The 22296-nt window shown below is 38.5% G+C and overlaps 1 protein-coding gene across 6 annotated transcripts in view; it reads left to right on the forward strand.

Moving 5' to 3' along the window:
- Positions 1-22296, forward strand: part of crebbpb (CREB binding lysine acetyltransferase b) — a 63695-nt gene that overhangs the window by 2166 nt on the left and 39233 nt on the right. For all 6 annotated transcript variants that reach the window (XM_081359806.1, XM_081359807.1, XM_081359808.1 and 3 more), the window contains exon 2: positions 16642-17282. In XM_081359806.1, the coding sequence (XP_081215932.1) occupies positions 16642-17282 (641 nt within the window). The remainder of the gene's footprint in view (positions 1-16641; positions 17283-22296) is intronic.

Below are 22296 nucleotides of genomic sequence, written 5' to 3' on the forward strand. Positions count from 1 at the left end.
ATAACCGATTAAGTTGAAAAGTGAGAATATCGGTAAAATATATCAATCATAAAAATGCATGATATCATGCAAATATATCAATATAAAAATGATATGTCGGCGCTCTCTAGCTCTCACCTTTCGCTTCAAGCCAGGTTCAGGTGAGACACTTACCTGGCACATAAGAATCCTCTCAAACTGGGTTCAGGTAAGACTTTAACCCCAGAACCTGTCAGTAATTACTCACCCTCCCTCATGTCATTCCAACCCCCTAAGACCTTCGTTCATCTTCGGAACGCAAATTAAGATATTCTTGATGATATCCGAGAGGTTTCTGACCCCACATAGGCAGTAACGTTATTGCTACTTTCAAGGCCCAGAAAGGTAGTAAAGACATCATTAAAATAGTTTGTGTGACTAGTACAGTGGTTCAATCTAATGTTATGAAGCGACAAAAAAACTTTTTGTGCGCAAAACCCCCCCAAAATAATGACTATTCAACAATCTCTTCTCTTCCACTTCATTCTCCTCCGCTGTTGACGTAGTGTAAACAGAGCAGCGCTTCCGAGTTCTACGTCAGAACGCCACCTCACCATTGGCCGACGCTGGTCATGTGAGCACCACGACACATGCATGTGATGCAGGATCTGGCCAATAATGAGCCGGAGTTCTGACGTAGAACCAGGAAGCACTGCTCTGCTGTCTATGAAGAAGGTCAGAAAGCTCTCGGATTCCATCAGAAATATCTTCATTTGTGTTCTGAAGATGAACGGAGGTCTTATGGGTTTGGAAAGACATGAGGGTGAGTAATTAAAGACAGAAATTTCATTTTTAGGTGAACTACCCTTTTAATTACCTTTCACACTGAGCATGAGCATAAATCAAATTTGCCGACGACCGGTGCTTTCACATCAAACGTGAAACGTTTGAACGCCTTCTGCTAATTCACACCTGCATGATAGATGGCGCTGACCGAGAATTAATTTTTCCTTGTCTGTATATCTCGTAGGTTTCTCTATTTGTTTTTTTTTTTTACCTAGTACGCTGCATAACATAAAACAGTAAATTAAGATAGAGTTTGGTACTGTACTAGAAACACAACAGGTGCATTAGAGCTCAATAGAGCAATTGGCATCAAGCTACACATTACAATTTATGAGATTATGACTTAACTCAAAACCCACTTAAAACAACAAGTGCTTGTAAACTTCCGATTGCGATCTAAAGTGGATTTTGATAATATAATGGGCAGATATGCATTATTTGTAGTTTTGTATAATGAACTGAATGCTACATGCTGAGCATTTCTCATGTAAACATCCTTTATTGGTATAAAAATACCCAGAGCCCCATGGAAAAACACATACAGACCAGATGAAGAGTTAAGATGCAAAAGCCGCTAAACGCCACATCCGTCAAAAATGAGATAATGATACTGAGCAAATGCTCTCCACACATACTATACGTTCATCAAATACTTTCGCTTCAAATCTGCTAAATCCCAGCGTCAGTGTGGATCAGTAGCTATGTTTACATGGACACCTTTTGGTTCAATCGGAATGAAACCAATACGATTGATGAATCCGAGCACGGTGTTTACATGAACGATAAATAAAGTAATCTGGTTGATGTGCGCGTTTATATGTCACAAGTTTCAAATCGGAATAGATTTTTTGACATGCGCACACTGCACAAATATACAGAGTTTCCCGCTGTTCGCGGATAACTATTCTCCTCTATTGGTTATTTATTTGTTTTAAACAGCAGACGTAATATTAATCTGTCTCTAGTCATGATTTGGAGACGAGCTTATTAACCGTTTTGCCGTGCTGCTTATCACGCAGTAAAAATGCCCCTCCCCACGGCCAAAACCAGTCGTCTGTGGGTGAGAATCCAAAACAAGGACTGGTGGGACGTTGTCCTGCTTCACTTCACAGACGCTGAGTGAAATGAGAATTTTAGAATGATGGGACACTTATTTATATGACACTTTATTCAACAGGAAGAACAGCTCGTTCAGCACATCATACGTCATGACGCTATTTACGTCACTGCACATGCGCAGTCTTTTCAGTTTCGGCTTTCAATCCGATCAAGTGTTTACATGTTCTCTTGATCGGATTACAAAAGGAATAAACCACCCCTTTCAATCCGATCGAAATTTCATTCGGATCGAGCTCAATCGGATCGATTAAGATGTTTACATGAAGGTTTTTTAGTCCGGTTGAGCCGTCAATCCGATTATAAGTGTCCATGTAAACGCAGCTAGTGTCTTCGTTCTTACATTTTGAATTCTGCTTTCATCATTTGCAATATTTCCAGTTCCATCTTTAGTGATTTTGCAACTGTTTACTATGTCTTGTTGTTCAAAGAGGTGGACTTAGAGTTTTTTGACTACTAGACTCTAACTAGACTCGTTTTGCAGCAACAGACAGTTACATTTGTTAAATGCCAATGAATTGACTAAAGAGACGAAAGTCGATTTTTGAAAATAAGGCATTTCAATAGCCCCTTTCACACAGCAATACCGGTAATTGCCGTTAAATTACTAGAATGACTTTACCGGTAAATGCACACAATACGCTGTTCACACAAGGAACGGCATTCTGTTTTTTTGTCGGTAAGAGGCCATTCACACATCAGCAGCAAAATACCAGTAAATTCTGTGATGTCAGTCATCGTAAATTATCTTTAAACGCCACGCCGTTGTCTTCATTCACCCACATAAGGAGAAGCACTTTAGTTTCACTATCTGTTCAATTTGACAACATTTTATGACTTCTGAATGAAAGGCAAAACGGATGATCAAGCAGAACGGGTATTTGCTCTTAAAAACACGAGACGCACCCAATAGTATCAACTGCAGAGCCACAGCGCTGATGAATGAAAAAGGCAGGGTCTCGAGCGCGACACGTTGAAAAAGCTGCGAGACGTGGCACAACGGTCAGATTATCAATTAGCACATATTTAAATAGAATAACTATTAAAAAGCTTTCTGTCAACCATGCGGAGCAAGGCATAAAAAAAAATGGTTTGGTTCCGGTTTCTGACCGACCCTGTCAATTTATGTGCGACCCAAATTTATTTTATGAGCTTGGGGAAGAAATAATACAAATTAAATAAATACGTAAATAAAAAACTTTGAGGCGAACTATAATTTACGTTTTTGTACAGCACCGTTTTTGTACACGGTGCTGCGTGACGTAAGCAGGTTCCAGCTCACCACGCCCTCCCTTGGTATGAGCTACCACGCATAGTATTGCATCAGTTAGGATAGCTTCAAGTTAGCGTAGATTTATCTGTATTTAGTACAGTGGTCAGGAGGGTACGTAGGTGTAGTGTTGCTGGTTGCAACAGCACTGTTGGACTGCATAGCTTTCAGACTTGGAAATTAGGCGCCAGTGGAGCTCAAGTGTGCAACCTGAATTTTACACGGGATTGCTTCTCCAATGCTATAGAGGTGTAAATGGGCTTCTCCACACAGCTCGCGCTGAAAAGCGACGCAGTGCCAAACGCTGCTCCTCCTGCATGGACTCCACCACCGCAGCGGCGTCTTGATGTGAGTGATCATATATATAATCACAATTTATGGTTAGCTTAAAGTTAATCCTCTGGGGTCGACAAACGCGCCAGCGCAATTTGCTGGATTTTTTCCACATTGCGGCAAAATATGAATATGCCTACAGAGAGCGCACGCTATTGACATCAACTTAATAAAACTCATCAGATGCATGTACTTTACGGCGTCCACGTAATGGAAATGGGCTAACATAAATAGGCTATGTTATGAAAAAATAGAGTATCCATCGCTACTGTAAAGTAAAATAAAAAAATAATAATAATTTTCTACCTATCCCTTGCTGCTACTGAAAAAAAAAAATATATATATATTTTTTTAAATGTTATCGATAATCGACGATAATATGTGAAATATGGCGATAACCGATTATGTCGTCTACCCGAGCCATGTCCCGCCAGAGACAACACTGCCGACATACACAATTAATTTCCTTAATTATAACGTGTAGTTCTGTTTTTAAACTTGTATTCAAACTATGATGTATTTGTTATTTGTCTAAAATCGGGGATTAAAAATGAATTGGTTCGTTCTGCATGAGCAAAAACAGTAAGGTTATTTTTTTCTTTCTGGTTCGAGTTCCAAGGTCTCCTTATAGGGCTCAGAAAACAGGTCGCATGCAGAAGAGTTCTCTTTTGCGTGTCTGGCGCTTAAAGAATAATATCAAGAATTGGAATCTATTTTCTATTCCTAACCCTACTAACTATTAGCCTATAGACAATATTTAATTCATGCTATTGCATGTGAATAAATATGAGTATGGTAACTATGGGGATATGTGAAATGTATTTGTCATTTTTCCTAGATATTGTAGATGATCGTCTGGTAACTGACTGTTATGATCGACATTGCGGTACTTGCAAGACGTCGTCGATATACAATATTATCGTCATATCGTCCAGCCCTAGCCCAAAGCGGACTTCTTACGTCACCACATTCTGACTTTGTACGTGATACTGATAATCTTCATTCCGCGTTCACTAGGATTGGGAACCGAGAATCGTTTCTTATCCAGAACCGTTATTGTTTTTGTAAAATACCAGAACCGTGCGAAATTCCTACGTTTCGGTTCCGAAAACGGTTCCGGTGCGATGTGTGGGGGCGAAGTGCAGGGAGCTTATCCTTTAATAGCGACATCTCACCTCATGAATATTAAAATAGTAGGCTAATGAATGCACTGAAAAGCCCTTGCACTACTCGTATACGTTTTCCGTCAGATATCAACGCAGAGAGAAAGAGAGTATAAAGACAGTAGAGCTGCACGATGAATCTTTAAAAGATCTTGATCTCGATCCAAACACCCACGCAATCTTGTTCCTAAATGACAAAAACTTCACACCGGCACATTCAAATCTGTTTGCGCTGTTGCTGACCCAGAGAGAGCAGTTGTCAATATGAAACAGCTTTAGGTAACACTTTATTTTACAGTGTCCTTATTGCATATGTTACATGTACTTACCGTAGTAATAACAGTAAATTATGCATAATTACATGCAACTAACCCTCACCCAAATCCTAATTCTACCCCCTTTAGTGAATACATGTAGTTGCTTAATATTACTCAGTACTTAAATATATAATTACACTGTAACAATGACACCTTAAAATAGTGTAACCCAGCTTTACTATCACAGTCTTTTCAACCACACAGTATCAATATTTCTGTTACAAATATTCAAATAATCACAGAAGTACTGAGATATAAGTTTATAGTTTGAGTATAAACACTGATGTCTACGGTAGCAACCAAAATAGAGTAAATCACCTTTTGAAAGTCGCTGCCTTCAAATAACGAGTGTATCGATTGTATCTGATGCTTCAAAACATTCATAAAGACGACCGTTAAAATCGATAACTTTTTTGTGTTCAGAATTTACAAAATTTATATAATGAAGTGAGTATATCATGAATGCCTTTTTTCAAACCGTGTTTTTGTCTTATCCTGAATCACTACGGTTAAGCTTGTAATAAGCGTTTATACTCGGGCTACAATGTTCTTTCGCAAGACTCGTGCAGTTCTGTTTATTTATCGCTAGAGCGCTGATTCGTCTAGTAATGAAACAAAGTGAAGTCTTTATAAATCAATCATTCAAACCGATTTTAAAAATATTGTTTCACCTGAGAATGCAGAAATGTTTATTTTCCTTCAGAAAAATGTATTATTTTTGCAAATATTGCTAAATAGTATGTTGAATTTGTTGACATTACCAGTCTGTTTAACTCATCTGACAAGTATAAGAAATGAACACAAAAAGGATTGTGCATTTTTCCCTTAATGCTATTTTTTTATTAGTAGTTTTAATAATTTTTATTGAATGGCGACCGAAACCGGAATTGTTTGGTGGAATCGAAACCGGAACCGGAAAATTTCTTACAATTCCCAACCCTAGCGTTCACACAGAGCACATTACCGGTGTGAACAGTGAAAAGGTCTTGTTCACACATGATCTGTTACCGGTAATTTACCAGTAAATTACAAGGAAAGACTATGTGTTAAAGGGGATAATAACTGACTAAATAACCTTTTCATTGCCAATAAAGTGAAATTACTGAACCTAAACATTAGAGCCTGGTAAAAAAAAAAGCTCATTTCAGACGGACTAAGAGGTTGTTTTAGCTGGAGTTGTTGATGCAACTAGAGTTGTCAAAAAGTACCGACTTTGCTACCAAGTTGGTGCTGAAATTTAAAAATGTGACGATACCAGCATTTCCCTCCCTCATTTTGAGTGCTGTTGAACGGTTTCTTAAACCCTTCTTATTGGCTGTTGTGTTGACGCACTCAACATATGTCTTTGAATGGCTACAATGATTTACAATGACATATTTGAAGCTCTTCACCGAGCGCTTGCATAGATTCACACAGGAGTGTTTAAAAGCAGGCGTCTATCAGCGGATCCGTCTATCAGCAGATATATTATGGACCCGCTGATAGACGCCTGCATTTAAACACTCCGTGTGTATCTGTGAGCGCTCGGTGAAGAGCGTTAAAGATGTCATTGTTGATACTGGTACTGAAGTCGGTACTTTTTGACAACTCTAGTTTCATCTGTTGAAGCGTTACACATTAACCGTTACTTAATGTACGGAACTCAGAATAAGGAATTGTACAGGATGTCGTCATCCAGAAGTGCAGGAGTTATGATCTTGTAATATGATTGACAGATCTAGACCGAATGAGCACTCTGACTCATAACGCATGCGCACCCAGAAGAAAACAGACACAGCGCTCTGTTTGCTGTTTCAGCTGCATTGAAAATTAGACTCTTTATAAAGAAATATGAAGTAAACATGTGAGAATAAATCTGTTCTCAGACTCCAATGATAACAAGAACTCAACATCCATTCTCTTCTCTCTTCTGGAATATCTCGCCCTTTTGGGCAACAGCAGCCACTCCAGGCACGTGATCTAAAGTTCAAATCTAATTGGACAGCCTGTTTTATAGCGGGGCACCTGGGGAAAAAATCGACAAACTGGTCGAAAAACATCCCGCTTTGTTGCGCCCGGTTTGAATAGCTTCATAGGGCTCTATTGTTTCGATTCAAGAGCGTCATCACATCGTGCATTCTCAACGCTTAATTATGCCTAGTGTGAAAGGCCTAGTAGGTACTAGTAAAATGTTTCCATTTAAAGTTAATATTTTAACTTTAATATTTTGTTTTAGTGATACACCGAAATTTCAGCAATTGAAAGTTTTCAGTCAAAATGGCTTTGGAGGGCCCAAATCATTGCCCGAAACAGTGATGTTCAATAAGTGTTTTTTTTTTCTCTTCCATATTACCAATAGTTATAACATGAAATAAACATGAATGAACATCAGAAGGTATGTTGAAACAAACAGTAAACTTGTCTCGTGTAATCCCTCAATCAGTGTTTCAATCGCATGAAGTCAATAAAACAGCGTGTAAACAATATTTCACGTAAAATTTCATTTACCCCAGAAAAGCCATTTAATGTCAATAAACTTGTTAGTCAGCTGGAAAGTCCTGTTTATTCATGAAATAAAAAATAGTCATTGTCAAGACAGATCCGAACTATTTTATATTTAAAAATCTCTAAATTTGTTTGTAAAAAGTCACTAAGTGATTGATTTTAAAGGTTGGTAATAAAGTGCACAAAGTAACACATTGCATAGAAAATGTGGCGGGTCTATTATTTTGCATTTGCACTCCAAGACTAAATGCTCAGATCATTTGACAGTATTGAATCGCACATTTAAATACGGTTGTCAATCCATAAAATTGCTTAAAAGCATAAAAAACATATTGGATACAGAAAGCGAGCAAAGATTGCTAGCATTAAGGTTACTGAAGCTGTCAATTCACCCTTCTCTGGGAGTTTGATTGACAGGCGATATGACCAATCATAACCCTGAATCTGCCTTTTTGTCTGACAAACAAACCAGACAGGAGAGTTGGTAGATTAACGTCGGTAGACTTGAACTTGGAAAATGGTGTGTATTGACGTTTTTACACTGTTGAAACAACATACTGCCTGAGGTGAGGCGCTACAGCTAAATGTCACGGCACCTTAAAGAGCCGCAAAATGGTGTTCATAGTTTCAATTTCTAAAAAAAGACACATTTTAAAAGCTGAGACTTTTTCAAACCAAAAGCAGTTTGCTTTGTCTTGTCTGTCTGCGTGTTGTCAGTGTCCTCTGCTCCGCGATGTAGGCTATTTTTCATTTCGTGAGAACATAATGGCTTGTTGGACGTAACAGTAACTAAGGGGAAAGGTCAATTACTTCAGATCAACGCGAGGTACACAAAGCTGCACTCTTGCGAAAAGTCCCGTTCTAATCAATGAGGCTGTGCAATGAATATCAGTTTGACATTGCGTTTATTCTTTGTTGGTTTGTGAGCGTACAGAACTCGCATTGAACAAAAACTCAGTTTTTTAGCTATTCTGACTAACTTGAACGGCTCTGATTGGCCATTGTGTTCAATCGTTCAACAGGTAGGCTATGTCTGTGATTGTCTACAAAGTGCAGCACTGTAAAAAACACATTGTAAATAGAAACCTTTGACACTTCTCACAGAGCACTTACATAAACGCTCACGGGAGCGTTTAAAGCAGCCGGCTATCAGTAAATACTTAGGGCTGTAGCTATCGATTATTTTAGCAATCGAGTATTCTACAGATTATTCCGTCGATTAATTGGTTATAAAAAGTTGTGGTAAAAAAATAGACCCAAGTTAACAACAGCCTTTAAAATGACTTAAAATACAAATATATAATAACAAGCAATACTAATTGGTTCATATTAAGTATCAAAGTAATCATATGGGTTTTATTGAACAACACTGTTAAAATACACCATGTAAAATAAATGATATATTTGCAAAAATTGATATGTAGTTGTGATTTTGACCACAGGAAGAACAGCACTCATATGTATATATATGAAATAGCTGATTGTTGGATCAATAAACAATTCAATTCAAGATAAACTATTATACACAACTTATGTACATTACTATAACAAATGCCTGCAGAGGGCGCAAACAGCCTGGTGTTAGTTGTTGTTGCACACTACGTCATGATCAAATACTTGTTTAATATTGGCCAAACAACGTTTAATTCAAATGTCCACTTAAAGGGCATGTTGCAGGTTAGAGTACCCAGTGAGCCAATGTATAGAAAAATAATGTAGAAACTAGATTTAAATATAAACATATACTTATAAAACGCTATTTAGGCTTCTGGAGTCGTTTTTGTGAGGAAAATTTTACTTCCGCATTTGAAAACCGCCGAACCAGAAGTGACGTCACATGAGGTAGAGCGGTCAAAGTAAACAATGGATCGCAATGACAGCTCGGAAAGCTGGGGGAATTGTAGCCTAAATATTTACTCGTATGATATATATAATTCATATTTAATTGATATATATGATGATATCATGTAATTATGAGCCTGATATGAAGCCAAGTTAGCAGGACAGGCCAGGTTTAGACAGAACAATGGTGAGTTGTGGTGTGAGGAGAACAGGGCGAGAGAACAGTGTTAGCTTTAGCCGACGATATGTAGCCTATAACACTATGCTCAGATCACAATTGTACTAGGGCTGGGTACCGAGTTCGATACTTTTAGGTACCGACCGAATTGCCTCGATACTATCGAGTATCGAAAAAATGACATGTTGAATTTGGTTCCAGATTTCGATACCTAAGGAGTTAACTCGTCAACGTCAGTGCTCAAACAAATACATATGATATGCACAACGACACACATAAAGCTGCTCACGCACATACACGCAAACTCTACACACACGAGACGCGCGGAACTCTTTGCGCACATAGTCATATGAGAGGCGCGCGAGCACACACACAAACTCGCGCACATACTCAATGAGACGCGAGCACACATACAAACTCTCCGCGCACATATTCATATAAGACGCAAGCACACACACATAATACCTTAAAGATGGGGAAAAGTCGATCAAAAGTGTGGGTACATTTCTCCAGGCTCGATGCCAACAGCGCGCGATGCAGTATTTGGGGTAAAATAATTGCTGCAAAGACGGTACCACGACAAAAATGATAAAGACCTTGACTGTTCACAGAGTAAACATAAGAGCAGAAAGTTGCTCCGCCTTCGACTGGTAAATGAAGAGATACCTTGTTGATGACAGTGTTAATATTGTAATAAATAATAACCTACTGAATGTACACTGCCGTTCAAAAATGTGTTGGTTAGTCAGAATTTTTTTTCCAGTAAGGATGCATTAAAGTGATCAAAGGTGACATTAAAACGTGTAATGTTACTAAATATTTCGTTTTTAAATAAATGCTGTTCTTTTGACATTTCTATTCATCAAAGAATCATGAAAAAAATTATCATAGTTTCCAAAATATTAAGCAGCAAACTGTTTTCATATTTCTGAAGGATCATGTGACACTGAAGTAATGATTTTGAAAATTCAGCTTTGACATCACAGGAATAAATTACATTTTGAAATATATTCAAATAAGATTTTAAATTGTAATACTACTGTATTTCACAATATTACAAGTTTTACTGTATTTAAAAAAAATCAGCTTTGGTGAGCATGAGCTCTTTATAAAACATTGTTCCTTTGTGCTTTTTTTTGTTCCTTTGTGCACTGGCTAAGGAGCATGAGTCAAACTGAAAAAAATAAAACCAAAATTTTTCTGAGGTAATGTGTTATGTAATCTTGTTAAAATGGATTTCATAAAATTGGTATCGAAAAAAGTATCGTTAGGAACCGGTATCGAAACTGAGGTATTGAAATTGGCACCGGATCGAAAGATTTTGAACGATACCCAGCCCTAAATTGTACAGATTATTATCATCATGTATCAGGCAATAGCAAAGCTAGTATTTAGACCCTTACCTGCATGTGTTGTGTATGTCAGCCATTAGGAGACAGTTTCCAGAGGAAGAGGGATTTAATAAAGGCCTTGAATTAACCCATTTGGTGACGATGAATAAAACAATGATCACAATCACAACTGACTTACTGTATAAAAACTTTATAGAAACAGCCAACACAAACATTAAAGTCGGTTTGTACAGATTGAAAATGAATTATAGAACATAATATTTATAATAATTAAATAATATTTATAATAATAAAAAGTGTCGGCTGCAGACTAATAACAAACACATAAATGCATTATACATTACAAGTTTATGTAGGATATGTTAATGAATGAAATTAAGACAAGGCACATTTTGTAAAACAGATGTACAATAAGTGATCTCTGACGGATCCGTGACCGTCATGTTTCCTGCCGGAACCACATACTGACGACGGGCCGTCACCGGGCGACCCGATGAAGGAGCCGGGACAGTGTGCACATATCGCCGGGATTATAATCATTCGGTCTATAGTGAACGCTACACACAACCGCGTTTTTCAAAGCAGAAGCAGAAGTGAAGTCCCGTCTCTTACCCGGCACAAAACGCACACAGGCACGGAAGATCGCACCGTCTTTTTTCTTATTCGGAAACCTGTGGACTCCATGTCCTGACAGGCCATAATTCACAATCATTTACCACGACGATGATTAATTGAAATACAATAAGCACCGAAAACACAGTGAATCATGACCGCTCCAACTGAACACCAACCTATCTCTGCACTGAGCGCGAACGCAGAGCCAAACGAGTACCTCATGTGACGTCATATGACGCGATGGTGAAAAAAAGCGCTTTTTCAACACGGTCAAGGAAACGGTCACGTTTTCTATTGAATTTGCGCCCTTATGTCTTGCAAAACAATTTTTAATCCTGCATTTACTTTTCATATGGTATTTTCATACAAGGTTATATTAATAAAAAAATTTTTTTTAAAACCTGCAACATGGGCTTTAACCTCAAATATTTGGTCACTACTGTATGATAGAAATGCAACAGCCGCTGTAATTTCTTAAACAAGAACATGTGCACATCAAAACATGCAAACTCAGAGCTAGAGTTTAAACTTTTATTTTCAAATCGCGATGAACAACAATTTGCATATTTAAAAGCATATTTATGTATTCTCCTGTGCTGGCGTAGATTTACATATGAGTTGCGTTACAAATCTTGTTAAATGGCACACAATGTGTTCCCAGATGAACGTTAATAAGCAACCCAAACTCACAGCATGCAGAGATGGAGTTTGAGAAACTAGAGACGCTCCACGCATATAAATGATAACTATGAAACCGCGTCTGACTTTTTGCATTCCCAAATCCACGTTATTGGAAACCTAAACAAACAGCACATGCAGAGACTGAGTTTGTGTGGAGTAGGCTAGCGTTTACTGTGAACGGAGCTGAGGTATTTTTTACATATAATCTGTACGCTTGTAAATAATAAAAGCGTCATGCTTCTCGAAGCGAATATATTTATCGCAGCCTTTGTGATTTCACAATGGCACTATGCTATATTATGATTGTAAATGGTTTTAAATATATCGCGTAGCCTTAGAAAACGGTGTAATAATGCGGCTCATGTATTCTCGTCTGTGGAACGCGCCACTTACAGTATTTTGCCGGTTACTCGACACGGGTAATTTGCTATCGAGGATTTTTTTAAATCAAGTACTCGACTTTAATCGAGGAATCGTTACAGCCCTACCGGTACTGCAGAACGGCAGGTATTGTCACGCAAAAATCTTTGATGGGACAAATATTTATTTTGGGGGCCGCCAAAATATTTTCAATGCAGGAAAAACCCTGATTATATTTTTACTTGACTTGTAACATTCATTATTTTAATGTATGTCTGAATAAAAAGTTTTTATTACAGCCACCATTTAATGTTTATATTTAAACAAGTTGGAGTAGAAACAATTCTGTTATCAAAAAGTTTATATAAAAACTGCCTTGTGTGCAATTTAAATGTTTGTACAATTCAGTTTTTATTTTAATGTTGATTATTAAATAAATTTGATTACTTAATTATTACCTTAAATGCATTTATTCATAAGTGAAAGCTTTATTTTCATTTCAGTAAAGATTAAGTGCATCATTTATTATTATAAAATGTCTTCATAAGACGTGTAATAATCATCTCTATAATAAAGAAGGTCCAGTTTTACACACTTGAAGCAGTGTGTGATTTTTGAAGCAGTTTTGGAGCCGTTCAACTGCTGACTGTGTAAGAACCGCTGTGTGTAATGACACTGACCCTAATATTTATTTTAATATGCTCTTTTGAATGAGATCTTGTTGCAAGTTATTCATAGAGAATTGACTGCATCTCAAATGGGTTTTATGCGTGTTCCTATTAGGTCTGCTAATAATCAATTTGATGACAATTCACATCAGTCTTGAGGAAAGCAGAAGTTTCTTTTCATCCCCATTTCGCGTGCAAGTCTTCATGCGGCATCTGTTGAGGTTTCAGTCAGCTGAATATCACTCTTTCGCTGGGATTTTTATGCAGCGATTCGCAACCTTTTAGACTCATTGTCCAACACAAAATATGCAAGAGTTGTGGGTGGTTGCCTCATTTACTGTATGGTGGACTGCTGGTGTGAACGGCAACACATGCATGTGTCCGCTAGCATGCATGCTAATTTGTGGGTTTGTGTTAAGTCTCTGTGGTCTTTTATTGTGTTCTACTTTTTTTCGGTGTTTGCTGTTGTCTGAGATGGTTCCAGTGGGTGTGTTGTTTGCCAGCTGGGTGTTCCCCCTCGTTATTGTGAGCGTGTGGCAGCCGTGGGTGCGCTTTTATTCCAGCCGTGTTTGCATTAGTGTACATACAAACACAGCCAAGCGTGTAAACGCTGCCCTCCACCAGCTTCAGGCAGACGGCTCGCTGCGTGGTTTAATGTCTCGGCTGAAGCATGACTGATTTGGGGAAGGATGCAATGGGGAGATCGGCCCGTCTGAGCGACTGCCTGGATTCAACGGTGCAATTTATGCCAACTTGGAGATGAGGGCCTGTTATAGACGTTTTGACTGGTATGATTTTTATTGCTTTGTATGATAACTGATATTACATTTTGTTGGTTTATTTCACCCAGAAAGATGAAAATTGTCAACACCTTCATGTTGTTCCAAATCTGACTTTACTCAGGGGAACACAAACATTTTTGAAGATTATCCTGGCAACTTTTTCCCGTATAATGAAAGTATCTTAAAAGTGGACTTGCTGTAGTCTTTAGAAGCCATTCAGTATTACGTTTTAAGTCCATGAATCCAAAACTTTACCTCTTTGTGTTTTGAAGATGAATGAGTCTTATGGGTTTGGAACGACATGAGGGTGTGTGTTTGTTGGCAGATTTTTTATTTTTGGGTGGACTGACCCTTTTAAGGTTTTATTCACTAAAAAATGCTTCACGCTTTTGGTTGGGATTTTTGTGACTTGTTGCAGTTTTATAGAGGTGTAGCGATTACAAAAGTTGTGTAAGCAGATTTTTTAAAGATCACCTTCAAACCACATGTACACACACACCTGTTAGGCTATCTTATTCAATATCAATAAACTATTTACCATTAGTGTGATCAGTCTAGATTGAAAAAAAGTGTTATAACTTCATATTTAGTGGGATGTGCTTTATAAGGCATGATTTTATAGATATATCATCTCAGGGTTTGTATTCTGGCAGAACATTTCTGAGTACTATTGTATTTCTGTGTGAAAAAAGAAAAGTAGATACCTCAGTGTATTGTCATTCACCATATTAAAGTGCTTCATGATCTGCACCAAGTTTTAAAGGTTTGGTCTTGTACCCATTCAGATTTGTCTCATGCCATGAGTAAAAATGACAAAATACATACACGCCTCAATACTCATGATTTGTGTTCACTTCTGTTCTTCGTTCAAATGTGTTTAGTGCATGAATGTCTTATTGAAAAATTAAATTGTAGTGTCATTTACATTATGCATTTGACATATGATTTTATCTAAAGCAGCTTGCAGTGCAATCAAATTATATAGGCATAGTTTATCAGTGCATTTAATTCAGTGCATTTTACAATACGTTGCAATCAAACAGGGCCAAAATTGTAATGTGAGACTTTTTTTTTTTTTTTTTTTTTTTTTTTATAACACATAAGCACACGACTGGCTGTGCTGGTCTCAGTGATGAGGAGGTAGACCAGACTGACAAGCAGCTGTTGAAGACTAGGGGGGTACGAGGGGTAACAGATGAGCGGCTGGAGTGATTCTTATTTTTAGCCATGATTCTGAGCACTCCCTGCTGAGAATAAGGAGACATTACAACAGCGTTAACTTCCTCACACAGTTTTCAAAGCATAAAGTTGAGTGTATGTGTGAAAAACGGTGACCTTTATTAGTCAAAACTTTGTTTTCATTGTTAGCAGGAGTCAAAATAGTCAGTGAAAAGTTACAAATACATATCTATTGTCATTTATAATGGGAGCAGTTGAGACTTACACAAAATATGCTCAATTCACAGAAGAATTGCCAACAGAAAAAGTACAATATTCATTTACGTGGTACATTTATTAGACATTTTTGTGAGTTCATTCTGATTGGAGTTATCTTGAGTTAAATTGACCAAAATGAAATCTCTCTATCTCTTAAGAGTAGCATGTTGGTTGTAGGGATGGGCACTCTTATGTGACAGCGACGATCACGATGATCGCATTTGGGGTGGTTCCTGAGATCTGATTTGTTAGCGTTAGACAGCACGCCTTCGAGACCGGCGTTCCAGACTGATTAATCTCAAATAAGAAGCGTTTGGTTGAGTTTAATAACCAGCTAGAAAAACGCGGCAATTTACCGACTGTTCATTCACTCATCAGTTTCAGCTCATATGGGATGTCCGACATTATTGACTGATCAGGTTGTTTCTTATTTGAAATGGTTATATTCCTTTTAGATAGGCTTGATGGGCAAAAATCATTGATATTAATAACACAGCAGTGTTATTTTGTTCTAATTTTAATAGTAAACCTATGTTTTATTTAAAGTTGTTTCTTGTAATGGATTTAAAAACGCGCAGTGATTACTGTAATCACTTTCTTTCATGAAATTTTTTAATTAAGTGCAAGATGTGCAGTGCCAATATACATGCCATATTCGGCATTATAATAAGAACAGGATTGTGATAGAATGTTTTAAATTATCTGTGCTTTAGTTGCCCGTGTATCAGCGCGCTGTTAAGAGAAGAGCGCATCCAGAGTTTCCGTTTCAAACCATAGACTAAAAAACTGGTTCACATGTGCATTCGCATCCTTTTGTCCAAGTTGTAATATTGCGTTTATGTATCTAGGATATCTGATTATTAATATCATAGGATGCGTCATAGAACGGGCTTCAGTTTACTGGAGATAATTTACTCTTCAGCTTTACTTCAAGCAGCTATTCCCTTTAGATGTTTCTTTTTCGATAACATTGATGCATCATAATCTAGCAGGGTTTTTTCCATTCATACGTTCATGTTTTCATAGACATGTTTTCATGTCATAGTTTATTTGTCAACATTAATTTTCATAAATATCTTAAAATATTTTCATTTTCATGACGACACAACATTCCCATCGCACATGCCTCGCCCCCCAAGTACTCATTTTTTAAGAAATTAACAAAAATGCCCATCCCTAGTTGGTTGCTAATGAGATGATGACCTGCGCTAATACCCTTTTTTTTCCCTCTTTTCCTAGACTTTGTGTCCTTGTTCGACTTGGAAAATGATCTTCCAGATGAGCTGATACCCAACGGAGACCTGGGGTTGATGTCCATGCCCTCTAATGGAGATGGAGGCCGGATGGGGGGCACCATGCCGGATGCTGCTGCCAAGCACAGGCAACTGTCTCAGCTCCTGCAGGCAGGGAGCGGCTCTGGTCTGGCTGGAAACCTCAGCCCTCAGTCTGGAATGGGTGGACAACTGGGTGCCTTGGGGAAGAGTCCCATGGGCCAGGGCTCACCCGGTCACCAGACCCAACCTCCGAAGCAAGTCGGCACCCCTACCGGTCAGGGCAACAATAGTCCGGGTATGGGCCTCAATGCTGGTTTCAACCAGGCCATGATGAACAATAACAACCAGGCTCATGGACTCATGGGGCAGAACATGGCTCAGCAGGGGCAGATGATGAATGGCGTGATGGGGCAGGCCGGAAGAGGCAGGGCAGCTCCGGGTATGCAGTACCAGGGTCAGGGTATGCAGGGAACACCGGTGGGAGCAGGTGCGGGGCCGGGGGTCAGCGTTTCTGGCAGCGTATTGGCGGAGACGCTTACCCAGGGTTCACCACAGATGGGGGCACACAATGCCATGAATCCCCAGCAAGCGGGAAGCATGAACAAAGTAAGTCACCCATTGCTATTTTTCAGCTCTTGCATTATAATGCTTTGTTTAATTGTTCAGCTTGGTTGGGTTTGAATGATTTGACAAGCTAACAGGAATACAAAAAAATTATTGTTTCGGTTTCGACCAGCTTCGTATACGTGAAGTTTCAGTTTCAACCTGTAATTTCCTCCTCAAATGGTAGAGTGCTATTTATGTTACTTTGATTTAAGTATAACGTTGGAAGGTTTACTACTTGTAGTATGATAATTCACTTGGTTGTTTTGTCATTTTCCCTATCAATTATCAAACTCAAGCCTTTAAAATGAAAGGAAATCCTGGGTTATTTTCAACTTGAGGTATATGGACAGCATTTGTGGCATGCTGTTTACAATGGACCGTTGCATAATAGATGCATAATAGAGAATTAAATTAAAATGTGCATTGAGATTGCGAAAGCGCCATTGGTTCTCTGTTTTGACATTTGTGCAGTCCCAAATGTTTGTTGTGGCTCTTACACATTCAAACAAATAAAGACACCTAAACTAGTAAAATTTATTGAACTAACACTGAAGTTAATTTAGGGTGTGTTCATACTTGTAGTTCAGTTCTCTTGTTTCGGACAAAAAAACAAACAAAAAAAACGGTTAGTCCTCGTCCGCTTACCATTCACATTGACATTTTAACACTGAACCTAAAGGCACAAAAATGTTCACAACCTGATTGGTTCGGCTTTTATTAAGTATAGCCTATTTCATGACAGAACTTACCGAACATCCAAAACAATGCTGTGCGCTGGACTAAATGAGCTTGTTGTATGTGCGTAGCTACATATGATGGTATTTTGACCAGATTAGAACTCGTGAACAGCTTATACAATGTGTAAAGGACTCAAAACAGAGGCAGAAATCTGCTGCTCGGAGAAGCGGTTCAGATGCCTGTACCGAACTGTGTTGACAAATGAATATTTGTTTATTTAAATGTAGTTTAACACGTTTTTTTTTTTTTTTTCTTTGGTCACCATTTCTGAACAAGCTTATATTAGGCAATACACAACAAGCTTACTATGTATCTTAAGGTTTTCTTTTAGTTGAAAACATTTAAAGCTGCAGTCCACAGTTTTTCCTCTTTGTCGCCATCTCTGTTCGAAATCTGCAATTGCAGTTATTCGCGGAATTATCAACTTTACGTGGGTTGTGCCGCGGCAAGGCACAGCGCGGATGAATCCAATGTTTTGAGGAGAATGTGCGGCTGTCAGTCACCGCGCTGGTGGTGTGGATACTGTCATTCGCAATCACAGATTCTACTTTTTGGAAGTATGACCAACATAAGTATTTTCACCGGAAAATGTCGTCTGAACAAGTAACATCCACTTTTGTTCTGACCAACTAAGGGAAAAAGCATTGCAGTTAATCGGGCTGATTAAATCTAACGATCGCTTATCATATCATGTCAAACCGTGCAAATTATACTTCTGTTACTGTTCTCAAATTGTTAATGTTAACAACTTCAGCATTGCGTGACTAGTCCTACATTTAATACCCTTCCGATATTTGTCCTTGTTTTCGCATGGGCCCGGTTGCAGTCTCTTTTTTTTCTCCGAAGTCTTTCGCGTTTTACAACGGGTGAATCTCCAGTTGTCACTGGTGATTGTCATTTGAACCTTTCTGGATCCGCAATCAAATCGATAAGTTTAATTAAATCAAGTGCTGTGAGAAAAGGCTATAAATCTCCACCTCCAACATCCTCACACACAATATAGCCTACTAGCTGTAGCTGATGTGGAGTTGACTATCTTCAAGTCTTTGCAGGGGTGCAAACAGCGCGCTTTTCGGCGCCTCCCGCTTTTTTCACGTCAGTTTGGGTGACTTGTGTGAATCGTGCAGATCAGAAGAGTTTTTTTTTTTAAGGAGGGGGAGGGGGGTTTGAGAGGGTCTGATTATAATTTAACCAACAGTAATTCTGGATTGCGTCCACCAACAAGTAGGCTAAATAAGCGAATCAGAACACTGCGCTCCAAACCAGCAGTATGTGCGCAAGCGTGAACCGCTAGTGTTTCTGTCTCACTCTGGATCTGCCACTGCATCACATTTCTCTCTGCGTGGCATGGAGTGTCCGTTTTTATGTCGGCTCTCATGTTAACTGGTTAGAGCTTGTGTTAGAGCACAATGCCTGCGTGACACACACACTTCTCGAGCCGCGCCGAAACCGCGTGCTAGAAATAGAACCGCAACCGACGCCTATTTTTCACACGACACGCAAGAGTGTTGGAAGTTTTCAGAGAAAATAGAAGGCGCAAATACATATTAATAAATTACATTTTGATGCTTGAAAGTCTCTCGGTTTTGACAAATGCATATATAATTGTAATTTAAAAAATAAGCTTAATTATCGATTTTCAAATATTGCCCCGTCAATAGGCCTACAGAACGAACTATTCTGTAGCCTATTTTGCCGTCAATTCTGCCGACGTTGTCTTTGCTGTATCAGGCTATATATTATGTTTAACATCCAAATGTAGATGGTCTGTTGGCGCACAGAGCCACGCAGTCGCAGACAGTGAAGTTCGTGAACACTGAATTCCCTTTTCTTTCTTATCTATTTGTGTTTGAACAGACATGTGCACGAAAAAATAAGCCAGTGTCCGTCTCAACGAGTTTCCCCGTAAACGCAGTCAAAATAAAATGGATGCGTGACATTATCGGTATTAGATATTACGTGCATTCGTCTTAAAGGGACAGCAGCCAATATACCTGCAGCTGTTTGTGTCACCAAAGTAGTGCTGGGCGGTTTGACCAAAAATCAACATCACGTTTTTTTTCTAAATTATACCGGTTTCACGGTTTTTACCGTTTTTTTTTTTTTTTTTTCAAGCATGATGGGTGTTAACCACATTTTCTACTGAGTGAGAGAGGAAATACTGCAGTAGATTTACTTATAATGCCCTATTTTATTGTCATGAGTGAATATTATAGAAAAAAATCCACACTAATATTAATAATACAGGTTTGCAAGGCTGTTTACAAAGAGGTGCCAGCAGGACGCGCTTTAGGAGCGGCAGAAACAGTGGTTTCCCCGGTAACGGCTGTACACAAAGCAGCAACGCTCATAAACACTGCTTTATCAGGAAAGATAAAGAAAGATTCAATCGTAATAACAAAGAAACTTTTCTAAAGACCGTCAGTTCACTTCAGATACGTTAATACAGTATAAAAACATGCGCGCCGCGAGAAAAAAGACACTCTCACCCCCACACGTCTCGTGCCCATTCTAGTCAATGCTTGTGTTTCAGATCGAAGCTTCCCAGAAGCGGCTCTCCGCGCCGCTTTGCTAAATATAGGCGCCTAGTCTATTTTGACGCACCGCGTGGAGGACGGAATAAAACCTTGTCGCAGCTGTAATGCACCGCAGACGTGTGTTGTAAATGAGGGGTGAGACTGTGTCGCGCAGCGCCGCGTTCCGATTAAAGCGACATACACCGGTATTGCGGTATATTAAAAATTCATATCATAACAAAAATAAAAACCGGTATTCGGTATGAACCGGTAAACCGCCCAGCACTACACCAAAGTTAATCAAACAACAAAAGAGAAAGAGAAAAATCACGTTTTGTCAAAAGATAAACTGTATTAATACTTAATACAGTTAATTTACCTGAAAAACATAAAGCACTGCTTTATTTCTCGTGTATTTGTGTTTTATTGTATTTATATTTGTATTTTGTTTATTAGTTTCTATGCAGATGCACTAGGCCTACCCTACACAATTACCCCAATCATCCTAGAATTATTAATTCTTTACAAAAAGAGCTATTCAAATCATCAGGTGAAATTGTTTTCAGGAAGTAGCAGTAAAGCAAGAAGAAGAAGTGCAAGATAGTTTTTCTAAATTTCATTTGACTCTATGTGCCTATAGGGGTGGGTTGGGGATGGTGGCAATGTAGTATCTGGATATTTGCCCCGGGACGAGGGCTTCGATTACCTCTCTCTTTTTTGACCATACATGTGTTTGCACCCCTGTCTTTGATTAGCATTAGGGCTGCACGATTTGGGAAAATGTCATATTGTGATTATTGAGGTCAAGATTGCGATATGCGATTGCGATATAATAAACAAATGGTTTCATGAGTCAACTTGCTTGGTTCTCAAGTAAAATGCACACACAGATTAGTGATAATGCTGAAATGTGTATTTCTCAACTCAAACTAGCAACAACAACTAAATGCGCAGTGTTTTCAAATTAAAATATCTTTTACAAAATTAAATGGTGACATCTTTGCATTACTGCAAATTTGTTATTGTCTCAATAGTACAGTAGTATAAAATAAATATCATATTTACCTGTGCCCTTACTGTCTAACAGGTAGGACATACAGAAATTGAACAAAGCTATCAAACAGTCTGCACTGCATAAATTATAAATTAAATATAGACTAATCCTTATAAAAGCTACAAAGGTTATTTAGTCAAGTGCAGTGAGGAATTTTCTCTGTTCCCTTTGTTCTTTGATTAACTTTACTGACAGAAAGCTTTATTGGCTGCTGTCCCTTTAAGACCAGCCGCTGCTGACAGAGACGCGGGTCTCACACACGACTCATTCTCTCACAACTCTTCACAGTCATCATAAGACTGCTCTTATGTTATGAAGATACTCGACAAAACAGACATTTTGGTATAACTGTGTGTGTTATTGTTCGTTCAAGCGCGAAAGAGAACTGTATTCTGGCGTGCTGTCTGTGCGCACGATACTGGCGCGCTTCTTTCTGTGTCACTGCAGTCAGGACATTCACAGGCAGTGCATTCTTTTTTTGTCTTGACGCGCATGAATGGTTTAAAAGCATTTGCATGAATAAGAGCGGGATCATATGATGTAACACTAGCCAAAGGATGACAAAAATTAACGGATGCTGCATTGATTGCGTTAAATATTTAATCAATATTTAATCAACCAACACGTTAACGTTGACGGCCCAAATTTATTTATTCCATAAAATCGCAGCATTTTCACGTCATATAATTGCGTAGGCTTGACATTG

This window comes from Scardinius erythrophthalmus, assembly GCF_964197995.2.
Source record: "Scardinius erythrophthalmus genome assembly, chromosome: 1".
Taxonomy (NCBI): Eukaryota; Metazoa; Chordata; class Actinopteri; order Cypriniformes; family Leuciscidae; genus Scardinius; species Scardinius erythrophthalmus.